The sequence below is a fragment of the Acanthochromis polyacanthus genome, chromosome 11, assembly GCF_021347895.1.
Source record: "Acanthochromis polyacanthus isolate Apoly-LR-REF ecotype Palm Island chromosome 11, KAUST_Apoly_ChrSc, whole genome shotgun sequence".
Taxonomy (NCBI): domain Eukaryota; kingdom Metazoa; phylum Chordata; class Actinopteri; family Pomacentridae; genus Acanthochromis; species Acanthochromis polyacanthus.
The window spans coordinates 19,462,123-19,484,685 of NC_067123.1; the positions used below are offsets into that span (position 1 = coordinate 19,462,123).

General features: G+C 44.7%; 1 protein-coding gene and 1 long non-coding RNA gene across 2 annotated transcripts; both read left to right on the forward strand.

The window, feature by feature from the left end:
- Nucleotides 1-5,485: 5,485 nt before the first annotated feature.
- Nucleotides 5,486-21,067, forward strand: LOC127536098 (CMP-N-acetylneuraminate-beta-galactosamide-alpha-2,3-sialyltransferase 1-like). The gene is made up of 7 exons (XM_051955566.1): nt 5,486-5,490; nt 10,072-10,198; nt 10,870-11,066; nt 11,154-11,333; nt 11,768-11,813; nt 11,909-12,028; nt 20,900-21,067. Exons 1-7 carry the CDS (start codon nt 5,486-5,488, stop codon nt 21,065-21,067), a joined length of 843 nt encoding a protein of 280 aa, XP_051811526.1.
- On the forward strand, nt 15,228-17,649 carry LOC127536033 (uncharacterized). The gene is made up of 3 exons (XR_007945019.1): nt 15,228-15,635; nt 15,829-15,949; nt 16,969-17,649. It is a non-coding gene; the product is annotated as an uncharacterized LOC127536033 (long non-coding RNA).
- Nucleotides 21,068-22,563: the final 1,496 nt, after the last annotated feature.

A 22,563-nucleotide genomic window follows, 5' to 3' on the forward strand; every position in this document is an offset into this window, starting at 1 on the left:
CTTGCAGCAAGAAGATCCCCGGTTCAAATCCCGGCCTGGGCCTGGGATCTTTCTGCATGGAGTTTGCATGTTCTCCCTGTGCACGCGTGGGTTTTCTCCGGGTACTCCGGCTTCCTCCCACAGTCCAAAAATATGCTGAGGTTAATTGGTTACTCTAAATTGCCCGTAGGTGTGAATGTGTGTGTGATTGTCTGTCTGTATATGTAGCCCTGTGACAGACTGGCGCCCTGTCCTGGGTGTCCCCTGCCTTCGCCCGAGTCAGCTGGGATAGGCTCCAGCACCCCCCACGACCCTAATGAGGATAAAGCGGTGTATAGAGGATGGATGGATGGATGGATGGATGGATGGATGGACAACGTCCCAACTTCATTGGAATTGGGTTTGTACAAGCAGGTCAACCAGTCCTGTCTCAGATGTGAACACCTCGCCTGCCCTTAGGCCTTCTATCTGCACCTGCTCAGAGTTGATTATGTGTGACATTAGATTCCAGTGGAAACATTAATTGCACACCAAATGTAATCAAACTGAGGAACTCTCCAATCCTCCAAACACAATACATACGGTAACTATAAAAGTAATATGGCAGCCAAACTGATGCACTTGCAAAGAAAAATGACCAGGCCTTCACAGGGCTCTGTTTTAAATGCATCCTGTAGATCAGGTAGACAGGGGGGAAAGGAAGAATCAAAACATCCAAATCTCTGCCCTTGAGTGTCTGATATGACAGTTTACCTGCTGAGACAGCAGTCAAACCTTGACAGAAACTATAATGTAGTTTCATCTACTGATTTAGTGTAAGTTAAACCAACTAGTTACAGGTGTTTGTAATTGCTTTGACATGGAATGTAGCTTAAAAGCCTCTATGCAGGAAATAGCAGAATTTAGGCAAGTCGAGGCTGCAATACTGAAGTACATTGGAAAGAAAGTCCAGATAATTCATGATTACAATAATACCATCATGCAGGCAGATAATGATTAACATGATCATATTCTCCTCTTCTGTTGATAAGTTTTAGTGTTGTATAATGGCCAGAAAAGTGTTTTTGCAGAACATGATGTGGTCACAATGAATTCTAATGTTGACCTTTTTGATATAAAATGCCTTCACTTTGTCATTTTATCCTGGTAGACAAGTGTGTCTAATTAACGTATGAATTCTGCAGTTACAGCCAAAAACATGCATGAAGTCACAGTGACTTTTGGCCGCTTGATTCTATTAGTTCTGTTATAATACTGGTATGGGGATGGCTCGTAACTACGTCATCGTGTCCAAAAACGTCACTTCCGTGTCCTACCAAACCAACGATATAATGGTGCAGTGTTGTGTCCCGTGTTGCAACAATAGAAATGATGTAAATAAAACGATATCTTTCTACCGCTTTCCTCTGGACGAAAAGGAGAAGAGAAGATGGCTGACACTGATAAGGTAAATCAGAATTCTCATCTTAGAAAATACATTTAGCGCCGGAAGCTAACGTGCGCTAGCTAGTATTAGCCGCTTGAATCATGTTATCTTTTTGTGTTACGAGGAGTGTTTGGGCCACAGGACCCCCCGGTCACTGGCGAGCCGTACCATCGTGTCCTCCCCCTCGACGCATCTCAGTGTGGAGACCACACTCCTGTGGGGAGATCAACAGTTCACGGTCTCCGCCCTGGTGGATTCGGGAGCAGAGGGCAACTTCATCGATGAGGCTCTCGTCAAACAGCTCCTGGTCCCTAACAAGCCCATCCATCCTCCACTGTGCGCCCTCGCCCTGAATGGCCGACGACTGGCCCACGTCCGCATCCAGACCACCCCCGTGAACATCCGTATAGCAGGTAACCATACTGAAGCCATCTCGTTTTGCACCCTCCAGAATCTGCACACCCCTCTGGTCCTCGGCTATCCCTGGCTCCAGCTCCATAACCCCCATATTGACTGAAGTCGAGGAAGAATCCTCACCTGGAGTCCCACTTGCCACACTACCTGTCTGCTCTCTGCCCCAGCCCCTGGTAGTCCTGCACCCTGTATCCGACCCGAGCCCCCTGACCTGTCCACCATCCCCTCTGAGTACCATGACCTAGCCCAAGCCTTTGATAAGGACCAAGCCCTGTCCCTTCCTCCACACAGCCCCTATGACTGTGCGATTGACCTGCAGAAAGATGCATCCCTCCCCAGTGGGAAATTATATAACTTATCTAAGCCAGAACAGACGGCTATGGAGGAGTACATCCGGGACTCCCTAGCCGCTGTCCTGATCCACCCCTCCACTTCCCCGATCGGTGCCGGATTTTTCTTTGTGGGGAAGAAGGACGGTGGACTCCGGCCCTGTGTGGACTACTGGGGGCTGAACAAGGTCACCATCCGGAATAAATATCCACTCCCCCTCATCGACTCCACCTTCACCCCACTACATGGCGCCACCATATTCACCAAACTGGACCTCCAAAATGCATACCACCTGGTCCAGATCAAAGAGGGGGACAAGTGGAAGACAGTGTTCAACACCCCCCTAGGGCATTACGAGTACCTTGTGATGCCCTTTGGCCTGACCAACGCCCCCACTGTCTTCCAGCACCTCGTTAATGATGTCCTCCGGGATTTCCTGAACCGCTTTGTCTTTGTGTATCTCGACGACATCCTGATCTTCTCCCGCAGCCTGGGGGAGCACCGTCAGCACGTGCGACAGGTCCTGGAACGCCTTCTCGGAAACCCCCTCTTCATGAAGGCGGAGAAGTGCGAGTTCCACGTGCCGGCGGTGTCCTTCCTTGGTTACATCTTTGCTGCGGGGAAGATCAGGATGGACCCCACCAAGGTTGCGGCGGTGGAGGGTTGGCCGGAGCCCAGGAAGCGTAAGCAGTTGCAGTGATTTCTGGGCTTCGCCAACTTCTACCGCCGCTTTATCCAAAACTACATCCAACTCGCAGCCCCCCTGACCGCTCTCACATCCACCTCCCGGAAATTCTTTTGGTCCCCCGAAGCACGCTCCGCTTTCCTCACCCTGAAATCACGCTTTACCTCCGCCCCCATACTCGTTCAGCCAGACCCGTGCCGACAGATTATTGTCGAGGTCGATGTCTCGGATACTGGAGTGGGGACGGTGGGTGCTGGTGGAGATGACAAGCTACAACCCTGCGCATTCTTCTCCCGAAAGCTCTCCCTGGCCGAGAGGAATTACGACGTGGGGAACTGGGAGCTTCTGGGGGTCAAGCTGGCACTGGAGGAGTGGAGACACTGGCTGGAGGGGGCTGAACAGCCCTTCCCGGTATGGACGGACCATAAGAACCTCCAGTACCTCCAGACGGCTAAATGGCTGAACCCACGGCAAGCCAGGTGGGCTCTGTTCTTTGATAGATCCGGACCTGCGGACCTGATGGTGGCCCACGTCTTCCGAGCCCACGGCATTCCTGTGGACATTGTGTCCGACCGTAGGCCACAGTTCACCTCGCAGGTCTGGCGGGCGATTTGCTCCGCGCTGGGGGCCAAGGTCATCCTGTCTTCTGGATTCCACCCGCAGAGTAACGGCCAGACGGAGCAGCTCAACCAGGAAATGGAGGCAACCCTCTGGTTTTTAACATCAAAGAACCCTAGCTCCTGGAGTTCCCAACTCCCCTGGGTGGAATACGCACATAACACCCTCCCCAGCGCCGCTACCGGCCTGTCCCCGTTTCACTGCGCCCCCGGATACCAGCCCCCTCTCTTCCCCGACCAAGAAGAGGAGATCGCAGTCCCATAGGTGGCTGCTCACCTCCGCCGGTGCGCTCGGACCTGGTGTCAGGCCCGCGCCACCCTCCTCTGGGCATCCCGCCGTATGAAAGACCAGGCCAACCGTCACAGATCCGAGGCGCCTATCTACGCTCCTGGTCAGCGGGTCTGTTGCGAGCCAAGGACCTCCCCCTTCGTGTCCCCTCCAAAAAGTTAGCCCCACATTTTGTCGGCCCATTTGAAACAGACAAAATTATCAACCCCTCTGCCGTCCGTCTTAAATAACCCAGTTTCACTCCACCTTCCATGGATCACAGATCAAGCCGGTTCAGGAAAGCCCGTTGACCCCTCCCATTCCAGCTCCTCCACCCCCCCGTCTACTGGATGGTGAGCCCATACAGTCTCCCGCCTCCTGGATGTGTGCCGCCGGGGTAGGGGCCTACAATATCTGGTGGACTGGGAGGGTTATGGACTGGAAGAGAGGGCTTGGGTTCCCCGAAGTTGGATCCTGGACCCGGACCTCATCTGGGACTTCCACCGTGCTCACCCTGACCGGCTCCGTGGGGCGTCGGGAGGCGCCCGTTGGGAGGGGGGGGGGTACTGTCAGGGTCCCCTCCTCCTCCTCTGCCCCTCCTGACATCCCTCTACCTTTTCCCTCTCTCTCTCTCTCTCTCTCTCTCCCTCTGGCTGTCCTCCGCTGCGGAGCGTGGCGGACGCTCAGCGGCGGCGAGCAGACTGGAAGCTTGGTCGCAGGAGGGGGGAAGCCAGGCACAGGTGGTTTGGTGGCGACGAGGCAGCAGGAGGGTCCAGTGGTGCAGGTGGGAGACTGAAGAGGGGATCCGGAGCGAGGCACAAAGTTATCAGGCGGAGCAGGAGGGGGTCCGGGCAGCTGGGTCGTAGTGGGTAAAAGGAGAAGACAGGCAGGGATTAGTAACAGGAAATAATCTCTTTCACTAGAGCTCAGAGAGGCGAGAGGGAAACTAACTGCACGAGCAGAGTTTACAATCTGGCAGGGTGTGGATGCAGAGACCGGTCTTTTATGGCAGGGGTGGTAATCAGTAGATGACACTCAGCTGCCCGGAATCTGGGGGAGACGCTGATTGCTGAGTGGAGACAGCCATGAGGCTGCACTCCACTCAGCTGCAGCGGAGGAGAGCCAGAGGGAGAGAGAGAGAGAGAGAGGGAAAAGGTAGAGGGATGTCAGGTAGGCCAGGGGAGGAGGAGGGGGCCCTGACAAGTTTCCAGCTATGTCTTCCTCCTGCTAATGTGAGGCTACACAGAAGGCCAGGCGAAGCATTATCTTCATCATGTACAGTACCTACTGTCAAGCATGGTGGAGGCAGTATCACGGTTTGGGGATGCATGACTGTTCCTGGTGTTGGTCATCTCACTGTCTGTGATGGCACATCTCTGCCAATTATTGTGCCATTCTCAAAACCCACATGTTCCCTTCTGCATCTGCACTGTTCTGTTGAGGTCAAAGCTGTATGTTTCAACAAGATAAGGCCCCTTCAACACATCCAGGGCCAGTAGAACTTGGCTGCAGGAGCTCAGTATCCAGGTCTTACAGTGACCAGCTTAATCAACAGACATGAGCCCCATTGAAATTCTGTGATGGATTATCAAAAGGTCTGTTTCAAAGTGTAAACTAGGGATGGTTCGATCCGATCTGCTGGATCGATATCGAGTTCGATCCAGGCCAAAATGACTGGATCGAGCATCGACGTTTTATATTAGAACTCATTCGATCCGATCTATAAGCCCAATCTATCTCATATCCTCATCTTCACTTTTCACGACATGCCGTAACACAGACGAGCTGTTGCCAGTTCTAAATATGTATTGTAAATACGTGTGCAAGAGGAAGCTCAGCTGAGCAAGGTTGTATCTGGCCTGTTATGTTTTTTCTTTATGAATGGACCTACTTTGTTTACTTAGTTTAAAATCTCCAGCTGATTTTATTATTGTACTTGTTGTATGATTCTGTAGATGGTGATGAGAAATCATAAAAGGCAGTTGGCTTTTTGTATTTTATTTATTTATTTATTTTATTTTTTATTTTATCTGTTTCTTCACAGATGATAATTGCAATTTATTTAATGGAAGAGGTTATTTTATGTTCAAGTTTTGTATTATTCAGGTATGTAATTTAATTTGGGGAAATTTTATGCTTAAGAATGAGAATCAATCTTGCAGTAAATAAATGAAACATTGTATTCAGAGTATTCAGAGTGTTCAATGCTTCCCCTACCAAGTAACTGTCACATTGTCCTTTTCACAAATATGGGAAATAATAGTCAAAAATATCATTAAAATGCACAGTTTTATGTAAACAGCACAAAATATTTTCGCCGGCCTTATGTCTGGCACTACAGGGGCCCAGTAAAATTTCTTTTCATGGGGCCCAAACTCCCTGGTGGCTCCCCTGGCCATGGTTGCCATGTGCCCGTGTTTTCGTCACGTCAGGGTTCTCGCCAGGATTTTTTTTTCAGTGTAACGGCAGGTCCTCCTGCACGCGCAGGCAATAAACGGGAACGGGCATGCGTGCGGGAATGCGCATGTGCGCATGTGCATTAGACGGGAACGAGTCAATCGACAGGAAAGTGCGGCTGAGGTGGGGAGACATAAATTAACCTAGATTGGCACCCAGTCAATTTAAAACAAACGCACATGGCGTTATCTGTCAAAACAACAGCGCAGCAGCCCTAATCACAGTGTTAACCCTTCCTGTTCGGCCCGTGGTCAGGAAGCCCAGGGTTAACCCCCTTCACTTCCTCAGCAGCCGTAGAGGCAAAGACACAGGAGCCCAGACGTATCGAAGAACACTGCAACCTTTATTGTCTATCAACAGTGGCTGAACCGCACAGTACCGCCAACCCAGCAACTACACACCTCTCCACCTCTACCGACTGCCGTCTCGGGCTGCATTCAAGGTAGCTTGGACATCTCGCTCTCCCCCTCTCTTCCATACACACACGCTGCTCTCTCTCCCTCTCTCATGACGGAGCCACACACTCTCATAACCAAGGGCGTCAGTTTGTTTTTAAAAGTGGGGGGGGTGGAGACCACAGCACTTTGAGAAAATGTCGAAGAACGGCGGCAAAATGCCACAAGCTGGGCTCGATCTCACAACCACTGCACCAAAGACGGAGGCTCAACCTGTTAAGCTATCGGTACATACGGGTAGAGGGATCTGTGGGCCGCTATAGTACTAATTCTCCCGGGCCGAAATGTTGCCTCTGGTCGGAGCTTCCACTTGGCACGGGTGCAAATTTAGCATCTGCACATTTTTTTTAACCTCACGAAGGTGTGCTGCATGTCTGTGCAACTCTCGGCTGAGTGCGGATGGTGCGTTCAAGAGCGTCGGAATTTTCTATACTGCTGAAAATAACTGGGTTTACAACGGTTTACATGTGAAGAATTTGAATGTGTTGGAGACAAAATGACCCCTGACAAAAAGTGGGGGGGACAGGTCCCCACCGTCCCCCCCTAAACTGACGCCTATGCTCATAACAACAGCGTAATCTTTGAAATGCGCTGGCGTAGCGGCCCTAATCACAGCGTAATCTTTTAAATTGAGCGTAACGGGCCGTTAAGACTGCGTAACGGCCCGTTACACTGTCTAACGGGCCGTTATGACAGCGTAACGGGCCGTTATGCTGAAATGCGCTGGCGAGAACCCTGCACGTGAGCAGAGAGTGAACAGAAGCTGGCTGCAGAGCTGTGGTCATGTCTGCCGTGTGGAATTACTATATGCAACAGAGGAGAAAAGTAAAATAGCTGAGTGCAACGTTTGCAAAATGAGTGTCTCAAGGGGTGGCAGCAAAACTGGACATCTTAACACAACGAACTTAATAAAGCATCTGCAGAAGCATCATGGAAAGCAGTACAGAGACTTTTTACAGGCGAGTGCAAAACAAAAAGTGAACCGCGGCAAGCATCATTGCAGGAAGCACTACAGAAGAGTACAAAACTCGCTCCAACGCCAAAATATAACAGAGAAAATTGTTGAGTTCATTTTGCTGGATGAGCAACCACATTGTGTGGTGGAAAATGTGGGTTGTTGAAGTATTTTTCATTCCCCCGGAAAAATATGACTCCCCCTTCGCGTGAATGCATGCGCCTTACGTTTCACTCTGTGGCCACTTGACGGCTTTTCTGTTGTGCGTTTACTGTTTTTTTTGTTGTTGTTTTCTACTGTTTTTCGGGTTAAATGTGATTAAGTAGCGAACTGTGGACATGTTTTCGTGTTAAATATGATTAGGTGACAGGTCTCTCCTCTTCTCATCTGCACGTCGGTGTCAAAATGGCATCAGGGGAGATCCTACGCTGCTCTCAGCTTCACTTGCATGAGAACGTTAGGACAAGGTTTAATCGCCAGGTATTGTTTATATTCCATCAGTGTCGTACACGTGCCAATAAAATAATTGTTCACTGTGTTTTACATACAGTACAACATCAGCGGCTGCATGCAAAAGACACGAGATTGCACTATCACTGTTTGTCCTTGTTTTTCTGTTTTTGTTTTGGTACAGCAAATCAGGTGTATAGCCTAGATTTTTATTGTTTTGATTGTGTGTCTTGAGAAGCCATGTGAAACTTACTGAGTACTACCTACATTGTTCTAGTGGAGATGCTATTATTTTATGTTAATTCATAAGATTATTTATTGCAGCCTTGCAATGCCATTGAGGTATAATGTGATTTTTCTGTTTATACATTGGGATTATTTAGTATAATTTAAATATGTGCACCAAGTTGCAGTTTTATTTCAAACATTTGAATGGTGCAGGTGGGTCTGTTGTGTTTACAAACGCTGTTAAAAGCGATGTAAGCTTTAAGTTTTAATAAAGCCACAGCAGTTACACATAGCTTGTTGTCACATGTTTTCCTTCTTTCTTTAGGGGACCAGAACAGGTGTTGTACAATGATCGTGGTGTTTTTAGATGTCAGTGTCAAGCAAATTACATCCATGTATTATTAACAACTTTTAGAATGACAAAAAGAATCATATCGGTATCGGATCGGTATCGGCTGATCCTGAAGGCTGCGGTATCGATATCGGTATAGGATGTGAAAAAGTGGTATCGAGTCATCCCTAGTGTAAACCAAAGAAAACAGAATAATTACAGCAGTAATTCAAGAAGAATGGGATAAGATTAACAATTTTAACTTGCTCTTTGGTTACATTTATGCCCAAAAATCTTCTGGTCAGACATGAGAAAATAAAGCTCTGCCTTTCATAAGATATTTGAATCTTCTTCTCTATTTTGGGTTATCAGGGTGATGAGTCACACCTCCTCTCCTTTATGATTGGTTGAATTGCAGGGAGAATGCAAAAGCAAAGGCAGGTTGTTAAACCGGTTTACTTTTGATTCTCATCTAAATTTTCATGCTTTTACCTTAAATTCTCTCGACTTCAGTGAGTTCAAGAAGAAACTTTTCTCTTCACACATTGAATCTTCTAACAAGAAATCAATTAATTTTACGGTTGGTTAGAAATTCAGTTTCATACAAAGGGGATTTTGTGAGTGTGATGAGCTAAAAAATCATTTGTATTTCATTTGTATAATGTCAGATAAGGTTGAGATTAAAAATTCAACACTTGTGTCGAAACAAGTTCTTCCTCATCACCAGTGTTTTGTTAAGCACATATGCAAAAACCACACCTCTCCTCTCCTCCCCTTTGCCACTGATGTGTTGTCGTCACAGAAAACCTTCAAATAAGAATTTACAGCCAGTTGTCTTGAAGTCAAGCTGTCAGACAGTTATCATCCTCTGATACTGATAGAAAACATTTGCACATTTACATTTATTTTCCAGAACTTGATTGATTCTCATTTAAGGTAAGAGATCAATTAAAATAACATTTCCACATTTAAAGTGATGGTTCTTGTTTAAAAAGTACGATTATTACTTTATTTGATTTCAGTTTGAAAAATGTATTATGAGTTTATTTGTGACTGAGTAGGAATATGTCCCACAGGAATCAAGTGAACACTGGAGCCAATAATAACAATATTAATAATAATCATCATCATCATCATCTATTATCTCTAATTATTATTGTTGTTGTTGTTGTTGTTATTATTCTTTATTAAGTTAATATTATGAATCCACGACTCAGCTCTCTCACTCCTTTTGCTGAGTATGGCTATGAATAAATGGTGACAGTGTTTTATTTATTCATAACTGTAGACTTACTTGTGCATTTCACCACACACTTTGTCCACAGACTGGACCTGTTTCCCAGTCACAAGTGTCAACAAATCCAGGAAGATGTCCAAATTTAAGGTGTTTATTTTACTGCTGTTTTTCACCGGGGTTAGTCTGTTCATAAGAACCCACTTCAACTTAACTGTCTGGTTCCACTCTCTACAACAAAGCCCATGTGCTTGTGAGAAGTGTTTATCAGAAGACAAGCTGTTGCTCATGCAACGTTTCAACAGTTCTGTGGACCCATTTTTGTCTGTGAACTACAACCTGCCAGAGGATGCCTTCAACTGGTGGAAGGTAAGTCACTCACCTGCCAATAAAAATCATCCTGCAGTTATCAGATGAGAATCTGAAACCTGTTTTCCACCAAGGCAGGTTGTTTTGTACCCAGCCAGTGTATAATTTTAAAGCAGTGTATAATTTTAAAGTATTTGTCGTGGCAAAGACACGTGGGTTTCAATGATCCCATTACAGAAAATTCAGAAACTCAGGATTGCCATTTGCAGCAGTGTTTATAAATGTTGGCTGAATTCTAATTAAAGACCAAGAAAATCTTTTTGTCTTGGGAAAGACAAACTTTCTCCTTGTACTGTGGTCCTCAGCAAAAGTTCAATGAAGACACCAGTCTTTGAACAGATATACGATGCCATAATGATGTGACTCCATAAAGACTCTGATTTGACTCATTCTCATACATATGGATGAGGAGGGACATCATCCACCTCCTAGTAGGCGAGAAGGTGTATTTTCCACACCAACAAGTGTCTAACCTGTAGAAAAGCAGCAGGCTCCTCGACTGTTCGCAAGTTGAACCAACTTCAAACCAGCTCCAGCAGGAGCCCAGAACTAGCAACTGATTCTCATTGGTAAAAGAGAAGTAGAAATACAATGTTCTTGTATGCCTGTTTGCTCACAAAATGCAAATGAGAACTGGTTTAACAACAGAGTATGTCTGGTATTTCTGTCAGCGCTTACAGAATGAAAGGCGCAGCTTCAGCACCTATAAAACAACAGTAGAGAGGCTGTTTCAGATGTTCCCACCAACTCCAGATCTAACAGAACCCAGCCCTGACCGCTGCAGGACTTGTGCTGTGGTGGGAAATTCTGTTAATTTAAAGCGATCACACTACGGACCTCTGATAGATTTCCATGATGTCGTCATAAGGTAAATATTAAGCTCAGAGAAATCTTCTTTCGTCCAAATATTTCTGGAAAAAAAAGTGATATAAGTATTCTGGTGTGTACTCCTTAGAATGAACTTTGGTCGTATCAACGGCTATGAGGAAGATGTTGGGACCAGAACAACTCATCGTGTCATGTATCCAGAGAGTGCCATGGATTTAGACAACACCACTCATCTTGTGCTATTTCCATTTAAGATACAGGATCTTGAGTGGCTCATCATGGCCTTCACAAAAGGATTTACTGGAAAGTGAGTCATATTTTTATTCTTTCAATGCATATGATTTGTCCCCATTTATATGAAGATGTATAATCTAACAAACAGGCATGGCTCAGTGGGTAGAGTCGCCGTCTTGTAACTGGAAGGTTGTATTATAACTGCAATTGTATTATCCTATGAGATCATGGAAGATTTGGATAGACTAGGCCATTCTGGGAAAAATAAATAAAATGAAACAGAAAAACAGACAACACAACACAACCTTAAACATAAAGATACTGAAATCACCAAGAAAATTGCCAAAGGTTCATAGAGTTAATGAATGAAGTGAAATCTCGTAACCTACTTCAAATGTCTCCTGAGGTGTGTTTTCATATTGTGAGTTTTTAGTTTTCTTTTGGAATGTCCACAACAATATTCTATCAAGTAGTTCATTTGATTTTGTCATTTCATGCTGTTTCTAGATCATATGCGGCAGTAAAATCCAAGGTTCAAGCTAACAAGGATTTGGTGAGTATTATGTTCACTGCATTCAGCAGTGAGCTGTCTGCAAAAGTAATGACAGATAAAAAATAAATTGAAACACTAATTCAGATTCCTAACAGGTAATGGTGGTCAATCCAGCCTTCATGAGGTATGTTCATGACATCTGGCTGGATAAAAAGGGCGGGTATCCATCCACTGGCTTTATGGCTTTGGTTCTTGCGCTGCACATCTGTGATCAGGTAAGTTCATTTCTAATTTCTCTTAACTGTGAAGTCTACAAAGTTGTCAGTTTCTGTATAAGTGCTCGAAAATAAGCAACAAGATATGTTTGTGATAGTCTTCCTGATATGACCGACATAAGATAGACTTTAGACTTTATTAATCTCACAAAGGAGAAATTTAACATTACAGGGTTCTTAGAAACAAAAAACAGAGGAGTGCAAAAGTCACGAAAGTGCAAGAACAAGATAATAAATATTGCACATAATAACAACTACACAGTAGTGTTATACAGTCTGATGGCAGTGGGGATGAAGGACCTGCGGTCGCGCTCCTTCTTGCACTGAGGGTGTCTGAGTCTCGTGCTAAAGGAGCTGCTAAGCTCCACTACAGTCCGGTGCAGTGGGTGGGAGCTGTTGTCCATGATGGATGAGAGCTTGGTCAACATCCTCCTCTCACCCACATCCATCACAGAGTCCAGTGGGCAGCCCAGGACAGAGCTGGCCCTCTTGGTCAGCTTGTTCAGTCTCTTCATGTCCCGCTCTGTGCTGCCCGGGGCCCAGCAGATGACAGCGTAGAGGAAAGCAGAGGCTACCACAGTGTCGTAGAAAGTCCTTAGTAGAGGTCTGCACACTCCGAAGGACCTCAGCCTCCTCAGAAGGTGGAGGCGACTCTGGCCCTTCTTGTACAGAGCATCAGAGTTGTGGGACCAGTCCAGTTTATTGTTGAGGTGAACACCCAGGTACTTGAAACTGTCCACTGTTTCAGTGTCCTGCCCCTGGATGTTCACTGGTGGATGTGGGAGTGTCCTTCTCCTGAAGTCGACCACCATCTCCTTCGTCTTTCTGGTGTTGAGGCACAGATGGTTGCGCTCACACCAGTCCACAAAGTCCATGATGACCGACCGATACTCCAGCTCGTTCCCCTCAGACACACGGCCCACAATGGCGGAGTCATCGGAGAACTTCTGGAGATGGCAGCTGTCCGTGTTGTAGGTGAAGTCTGAGGTGTAGATGGTGAAGAGGAAGGGCGAGAGGACGGTGCCCTGGGGCGCCCCCGTGCTGCAGACTACCACCTCTGACTCACAGCCGCGCAGCCGCACGTACTGTGGACCGTCAGTGAGGTAGTCAGTGGTCCAGGCAGCGAGATGTCCATCCACTCCCGCGTCCACCAGCTTCCCCCGCAGCAGCGCCGGCCTGATGGTGTTGAAGTCAAAGTCAGAGAGTCAAAGAACATGACTCTCACAGCGCTGCCGGCGCTCTCCAGGTGAGTGAGCGCTCGCTGCAGCAGGTAGATGACAGCGTCTTCTACCCCCATGTTGGGCCTGTAGGCAAACTGCAGCGGGTCCAGGTCGGAGCTCACCACTGAGCGGAGGTAGTGGAGGAGGAGCCTCTCCATGGTCTTCATGAGGTGGGAGGTGAGGGCGACAGGTCTGTAGTGGGCCAGTTCCTTGGCGTGAGCAGTTTTAGGGACTGGGACCACACAGGAGGTTTTCCACAGGACGGGGACCCGCTCCAGGCTGAGGCTCAGGTTGTAGAGGTGGCAGAGGACCTCACAGAGCTGGTCTGCTCAGGTCCTCAGCAGCCTGGGACTGATGCCGTCTGGTCCAGCAGATTTCCTCTGCTTCAGTCGCCTCAGCTCTCTCCTCACCTGGTCCGGTGTGAAGGAGAGGGGGGAGTGAGGGGGGAGTGAGGTGGGCTGCAGGGGGTGGGAGTAGTCCGTGAGGGTGAGTTGGGGGCCGATGAAGGTGTCGCAGGAAGGGGAGAGTCTGCTGGGCTGGGGATGTGTGAAGAGGGGGGAGCAGGAAAGGGGGCAGAGGGGTGGGGGGAGAGTCAAATCTGTTAAAGTAACAGTTCAGCTCGTCTATGGAATTAGATTTGTGCCAAAAATAATTAAACAAAAATAAATAAATTGCAAACAAAAAATAAAAATTTGAGAGATATAATCTTACTCAAGCAAAAAAATAATACTTGCAATCAAAATATTTGTGTGACTGTGTAAATATTTAGCCTTTTACTTTTCCAATCATCACTTCTTTTGTTTACAGTTCTGTCTTTTTTTCCCTCACTGATCAGACTTTTGTTTTCAATGCCAGCTTTCTCATTTGCGCTGCCTGACATTTTGCTTGCGATTTTTGGCACAAACCTCTCGGGTGGGCGGGCCTTGTGAGGAATGCGTACTCATTGGCTGAATAGTTTTTGAGTGACACCCCGTGCCCCGGATGTTGTTCTGTACAGCGGGTGAATTCGGATGTATGGGATGTACTGTGGTAAGCTACTTTAACGTAAAGAAGTGTAAGTATCTGTCATATGTGTTGTCTGTGTTGAAGTAGCCGTTTTGATGTTGTAGCATCATGCTAATAACATGTTGGAAGCACAGCCAGCTACAGTATATCAACAACAATTTAGCAGCTACACGTTGGCTAACAGAACTTGCTAATGTTATCAAGCGGTGGGGTGGGGTGGAGGGGCATATGTTAAACAGCTCGGTACTCTTAGAAAAAGGAAACAGTTTACTCATTGACGTTCCGTTTGTCAAAAATAAACACTTTTCCAGCAGTTAGAGGGATTCTTGGCCTGGGCAACTTAGCCGCAAGACGCCAGATTAGATCCGCTGGGGTACGCTCCGCTACAAACAAGTTAGGAGAGTCCTGTCGTGGAGATGGCCTCAGAGCTTCACTCCGGTGGATCCAATCTGTCATTGAGATTCTGTGTCATTCTGAACAGCCAAAGGCCATGGATCTCTCTGCTGGGATAGCGTGGAACCTATTTGCGGATAAACGGGACGTTGGATTATGTTAAATAGCTATCTGTTTTCGGATATTTGGTAAGAATAGTTACTACTGTAGTTTTTTACCTTAAGTAACTCACAGCAACTGTGCAAATTTAATTTAGAGAATAGGAGAATCTTTTGAATTTGAACTTGTGACCATACCTTTAGCACCACCAAGACGCCAAAGTCCTGTCATTTCATGGTAACAAGACAGAAATAACAGTGTTACAATTGTATAAATAAATAGAATAGGAAAAGGACCTGTGGCTCTTGTTATTTATTGACTGTTTTAGTTTAGATATTAATGTTATTTAGTGTGGAGAATCTTGAATTTTCTTAATTTCCCCTAGGTTGAAGAAACATCAGACTTATCATCATGCACTGAACAAATTCTCAACTGTGGCTACACAGGACCTATAAATGATGACAACAAAGACAAATAGCACGGTTTGTATTTATTGTGTTAAACTGTTTAACTTCACTTTATGAGCAAGTATTAATGAAACCCTATGAGCAGCCTTGGTGTGAGGATTACCTTATCGGTTTGTCCATTCAATAATTACCTCCAAAGAAATATTAAAATCTATTGCCATGCATTCAGTTATTTAAAATAATCATGTAATCAAATATAATGACCTAATTTGTTTTTGATTACTTGACAAATAAATGTGGGAAACATGCACATGACAGCTGTTTTTCTGTTGTGAAAGGGCAATCCTGCTGCACTCTGCTGCAAGGCGAACAACCATGCTCAGGCAACTTCGAGAGGGACTACAACTTTACAGCCTCATAGATGTCATGGAAAGGAACAGAAAGCTTTGCCATGGCCTCTTTGTGGCTGCTGATGCTGATAAAGTAAGCTCCTATGATCTCCTGAAGCAGAAACATGTTAGATCCTCTGTGATGCTACATATGATGTCATAAACTCTTAATACAGCTGATATTTCTTTTTTGGTTTTTGAGTAATTAAAAGAAGGTGGTATATACAAAATTCTTGATCATTGCCATGTTATCTTAGACAAATATTTTTCTGTCATATGTTTTTCAGGTGGACTCACACTACATTGTGTCGCACTTGGCCCCAGAGATGAGCGAAAATGGTACACAAAAGCACACAAGGGAAGCACAAATCCTAAACAACTTCCAGGATTTCCTGCAAGAGCTTGAGGGTAAGTGAACCGAGATATACTTTTAAAGTATTCGGTCTTCTGAGATCTACTAGGGGTAAACCTCACAGAAGGTAACACAGATATTAATTGAAAAGCACTTAGACAGTGCAGACCTCTGTCAAGCAGCTCAGTTACATTGTCCTATATTTATTTTATATGCATATTGTGGAATGATAAATGCCAATCTGCATGAAGTGTGATTATTGTGTGCACCATGGTGCCTCCAGTGGGTGATGTGTCCAGCCTGAAGGGACTGTGAGTGAGCAGAGCTGCCTCCATGTTTCTATAATGTTAATGGGCTCACAGTAATGCTGCTGTAACTGTGAGTTGTGGAGGACTGGGATGTTTCTGACAATTTTAGGAGAGTCTGCTGAGAAACCAAGGGTCCAGTTACAACACCGAGCTTTTTCCATCAGATGGTGCCGTGGGTCAGACATTAGACAGGCCAATTGTTCACCTAGAAAAGCACCTGGAGAGCGCAGCCCTCTGCCAACGCAGCTCAGGCTGTGATAGCTGTATGTCCCAGACGGCAATCCGGATCATTCCCAAAATCTCCATTTGTTCCTTTTACCAGTTCAGACATTTCCTGACAATTTCATCAAAATCCATCCTTAAGTTTTTGAGTTATGTTGCTAACAAACAAATGCAGGCAGAAACATGACCTCCATAACCTAATAAATGACTGTTCTGTGATTTGCAAAAAGAGGTACTAAATAAATTTATTGACACTTTTTCCTTTCATACTATAACTGAGAGTTTATTTCAACATTGGGTTAGTAATTCTATTAAATGTGTTTCCCTTTGAATTAATTTATATTTTGCGCTAAACGACTTTGATCAGTTTATCAGTACTTTGACTCAGACCCATGCATAATAATTAATCATTTGACATACAAAATCAAGATCAACTAAGACCAAATGGACAGATCTGACCTACTGTAAAGTATTATCATGTCTGTCTGGTTTTGTCCAATTCTAATAATCTATTTTAATTGCCTTTTTTTTTTAAATTTCCCCAGATGGAACAGTTGAGGATGAAGATCCGCTTGATGTCCCTGGAGTGATGCAGTGGTTGACTGGACAGTCGCACCGGCATCTTCTAACTGCAGACAGACAAATTTTAAGATAACTGTCTGTTTTGACCATGGGTGTTTGGAACGGATGCCAGACCACAAGATCTGCTATCCACTTGTCAGCGCATGCACAGAAACGATCACATTTCCAACTGCACACTGTGTGAATTATGATGAGTTCAAGAAAAACATGTTAACAGCAATGAGATGTGGTGCAGGATTTTACAGGGTGTAGTTTGGTTCAAATGGTGCCAGAACACTTAAGATTCTGTTGTGTCATTTTCATGTTTATCTGCATATTAGTTGTTATGTGCCTCTACAGTGCACAAATGTTTGTTACATAAAACAGTGGTTCTCAACAGGTGGTGAGAACCCAAAAGTTGTTTACAGAGCTATTTTCAGTGGATCGTGGATTTAGCATTTGTTGGTTCCACATCCTTGTTTATTCTCTGAAAAGTTTTTTACTGTCTGAGAATTAGTTAATACTTTGATTGGTTGTGATATTCTTGGCAGAGTTTGTGGTGGTTCCTGAAAATGGACCAGTTAAGATCAGCTGATAAAAAAGTAAAATACACAAATGTGTTTAATATATTTAATAGCAAAATAAAAAAATGTGCAATTCATGAATTGTCTTTAATTCCAAGTCTATTTCAGCAGTACCCTACAGGTTCATGTGTAGCTGGATAGAGTATTTAGTCAATTTCAACACAAAACACAATATATGGACTTGCTATTGCAGTTCATCACTTTGCATACAAAATAAGGTACTGAACGAACAACAATTTACTTCCAAATAAAATATTGAAAGTTGACAGTACTTGAAACAATTTGGATCATGCAACCAGTAAGTTCCTACAAAATATAATATTTTAAAGGTCTAAAATGTACTTTGCAATGAACTTAATAGAGAATTAATGAAAGAGCTGGGCTTTATAGTTGACCAGAACTGTAAGCAGAATCTCTTTTTTTTTTTTTTTTTTTTGTGTAGACTAAGTCTTTGCTGGGTGACCCAGAAAATTCAGGACGAAACATTTTATTATTAATTACATATAAATGTAAACACAACATTTCTTTCACACGGGTGTAAATATTAGATGTGTGTACATTTCATTCCACATAGAAGCATTTCAGCAAGCTTCTTCTGAATGGCAGATAGTTCAACATTTCAGTTGTTGAATTTAGACTTCGCTCAGTTTCCTCACAAGCTCAAGTGTCTGAATATAGAGATCCTGATCACACAGAGTTGATGTGATGGGATCTATTAGTCCCTGAAAGGATACCAAAGTTATGGTCAGACAGGGGGCAAGGGATGTCTGACACCACCACCCTATCATCTTGGTCACCATCAGTGCTGCAATCCTGGAGAAGAAGCTCCATACGCTGAAAGACAGTGAAGTTAAATTACCACTAGTGCAAAACTGTTCAAACATACCTAGGCTTTGAAGCCAGGGTTAAAACACAGGGAGCCAGAGAAATGAGTTAAGCTGTTTCCTTTTTCTAAGAGTACCGAGCTTGTTTAACATATGCCCCTCCACCCCATCCCCACCGCTTGATAACATTAGCAAGTCTGTTAGCCAACGTGTAGCTGCTAAATTGTTGTTGATATACTGTAGGCTGGCTGTGCTTCCAACATGTTATTAGCATGATGCTACAACATCAAAACGGCTACTTCAACACAGACAACACATATGACAGATACTTACACTTCTTACGTTAAAGTAGCTTACCACAGTACATCCCATACATCCGAATTCACCCGCTGTACAGAACAACATCCGGGGCACGGGGTGTCACTCAAAAACTATTCAGCCAATGAGTTACGCATTCCTCACAAGGCCCGCCCACCCGCAGAGGTTTGTTGCAAAAATCGCAAGCAAAATGTCAGGCAGCCGCAAATGAGAAAGCTGGCATTGAAAACAAAATTCTGATCAGTGAGGGAAAAAAGACAGAACTGTAAACAAAAGAAGTGATGATTGGAAAAGTAAAGGCTAAATATTTACACAGTCACACAAATATTTTGATTGCAAGTATATTTTTTTGCTTGAGTAAGATTATATCTCTCAATTTTTATTTTTTGTTTGCAATTTATTATTTTTGTTTAATTATTTTGGCACAAATCTAATTCCATACTCGTCCGCCCTGCGCTGGTCTCCATCAGCTGTCCCTCTGGCACTCTGTCCATGTCCAGAAATGTTCTTAAGTCCTCTCCACACGTCCCGCGCGTTGTTCTGAACCAGCTTCTCCTCCAGCCTCTTCCCATAGTCCTTCTTGGCCCTTCTGATCCGCCACTGGAGCTCACGCTGCACTCTCTTCTGCTCCTCTCTGTCCCCTGAGATGAAAGCCCGTTTCTTCAGGTTCAGGAGGGCTTTGAGCTCAGGGGTGACCCAGGGGTGGTTGTTGGAGAAGCACCGTACCGTCCAAGTTGGCACAGTGCTGTCCACGCAGAAGTTGATGTAATCTGTGATGCAATGCGTGAGGCCATCGATGTCGTCTCCATGAGGACTGTAGAGCACGCTCCAGTCTGTGGTCTGGAAACAGTCTCTGAGTCTCTCACTGGCCTCATCTGTCCATGCCTTCACAGTTCTCTTCTGCACAGGTCCTCTTCTCACCTTGGGTGTGTAGTGGGGGAGCAGATGAACCAGGTTGTGGTCCGAGCGGCCCAGTGGGGGGAGGGGGGCAGCGGTGTAGGCGCCTTTCACATTCACATACAGTAAGTCCAGTGTCTTGTCGCCCCGCGTGTGACACGTGACATACTGTGTGAAAGTTGGGAGAAAGGCAGAGAGGGAGGCGTGGTTGAAGTCTCCACTGATCAGGACAAGCGCCCGGGGATGGCGGCTCTGGGCTTCGCTCACGGCGCTGTGGAGTCTTTCACATGCTGTCCCTGCATGAGCTGATGGTGGGATGTACACGCAAAACACAATCACGTGCGAGAACTCCCTCGGTAGATAATACGGCCGCAGCGCCACCGTAAGCATCACCAAGTCCCGCGTGCACAGCTGTTCCTTCACATGCACGTTTGCTGGGTTACACCACCGCTCATTCACGTACACAGCCAGTCCTCCCCCAGACTTTTTGCCGCTTCCCACCGCGTTCCGGTCCGCGCGCGCGAGTGTAAATCCGTTCAGGGAAACCACAGAGTCCGGTGTATGTCCATTCAGCCACGTCTCCGTGAAACACATGAGGCTACACTCACGATGCTCCTTCAGCCGCGTCAGCGTGGCCAGCTCCTCTACCTTGTTGGTGATGGAGAGGACGTTCCCCATGATGATAGAGGGAAAATAAGTCCTGCACTTTCGCCGTCCTCCTCTGCAGCCTTTTCTTTTCCTCCATATCTCCGCGGGGACATGGGGCCTCTCCGTGTCGAGAAAGGATGAGCTGCGGAGGCCGAGAAGGGTCTCACGTGTGTAGCGTCTTTGTTCCTCAGAGCGGCCGCCGCTGTGTCCAGAGGGCTCACCTGAAGCAAGTCCAAAAAGTGCAAAAAACAGCACAACTCCGAATAAAAGTGTGATAAAAGTGGGTTTCCTATATGCACGATTGCACAAAGCTTCACCCACTTTAAGGAAAAATAGGAAAAAGTGCCTATTTACAATAGAAAAAACGAAAAGTAAGAATAAAGGGTTGAGAGCTCCCGTAACCAGCTGCTGCTCGCACAGCGCCATCTTGATATGCCATGAGGCTTTTCTGACTGCCTATTCTTATACAAGATGATAGGCTGCTTGATAGGCAGTTTCATATGAATGCTATGACTCATCCACATGTCACTGTTGTATGTGTAGTTTGATTACAGAAGTGAAATGTTAAATATTCATAAAATAGGTGTGTCCTACATAATGCAGCAGATTTGTTAGTTATTGTATGTTCATTTTTGTGTTCCAAGGTCCGTGTGTTTGGTTTTGGTGCAGACAGTGATGGAAACTGGAGCCATTACTGGGAGAAGCTTAAAAATAAAAAGTTACTAACTGGACCGCATCCTGGACAGCATGAGTATCACATTATCCAGCAGTTGGCTGAGGAACAAAAAATCCATTTTTTTACAGGGAACTGATCTTTTATCATTTAAAGTTAAAGATACAACTGACTCTATTGAGACTATAGGAATTGATTCGGTGAAATGAACGAATACTACTGTCAATCCTGTACAAAGAAATACACATGTGCTAAGCTGCTGCGCTAAAATTTTTCCATGTGCTTTTATTGTTTGTGTTGTTCCTCTCTATTACAGAGAAAAAAATACAAATATTTTCTTTTTATTATCTTCTTTAATGATTGTCCAGGTTGTTTTCTCCTGACTAGATCTTTGCTTGTGTTGTATCTACTCTCAGATGTACGTTGCTTTGGAAATCAGCGTCTGTAAATGAAATTATAGAATCAATGTGTAAGTGAAATTTTTTTAAAACGGGAGGAGGTGGGGATCATGGTAGTGGTGAACTGAATTATAACAAAAGGTGACTTGTATGATAACTAAAAACAAAGGCACTGTATTTAACTTGTGTGATATGATCTCTGTGGAAATGTTCTGTCTGCACAAATAAATGAAAACAAAAACGGAATCAAGCTCAGTTGCAAGATTGTCTAAACATAGCTCTATCTTCTGAAAACAGTGCTCTGGAAGTACACTAAAAATGTTATGTCAATAAAATAGATTTATTTTTTTCTGAAACACACTAATAACAGCAAATGTTCAGTTCCACATTTCTCCATTACAGTCTGCAGTCTTTGTCAAAAGGTCAGATTGCTCAGGAAAAGTCAAGATTTTACAAAAAAAAAGATGTGTTCAGTGAAAGTTCATGCAGGTTTCATGCTCTAAAGTTCTTAATTGATCAACCATTAACTGACTTGAATAACTAGAAACCAGCCAGTGGAGAGAAAAGAGACAAGTGACTCAAATGGAACGTTAAAAAAACAAACAAACATCAAAAAAACTTGTTTCCTTATGCACATCATAGGGGGCAGATTTATGTATTTTCCATGTTGTGACAATCCTGTAATATAAATCAGAGCCCCACATCTTTGACTTTCTCTGTAGTGAATGACAGTCCAAACTTAGGCCTCTGACAATGTCATCATGTATGGTGATACATAGAGGGTGCTCTTTCACTTTTTGTAAGAACTGGAAGATCAGATATTGAATGTGTGCAGTAGAGTCACACTACACCTCAGGCAACCTTGACCCTAATCCATGACTTTAACTTCTTTGAGTTTTGAACATCATATAAATGCACCTCAGGCTAAAAAAGGTAATTTAGAAAAATAAATAAAGCTGAGGTGTAGCCCAACCTCTGAGTGATACTGAGCAGTATCAACTTGCCTGAATTGTTAGCAGGTGCTGTTGTAAATTCCACATGGACATGACATTAAAAATTACATCATTTTGATCAGTCAAAAACTGACATAAGTCATATGACAAATATTCTACATGAATACATGTGTAGGAAATATGAATTATGAATTATGAAGCACTCGTTATGAAATGGGGCACCACTCTACAAATGTAGAGAACTAAAATAACTGATTATGGATTAATTCAGTTAAACAGTCTAA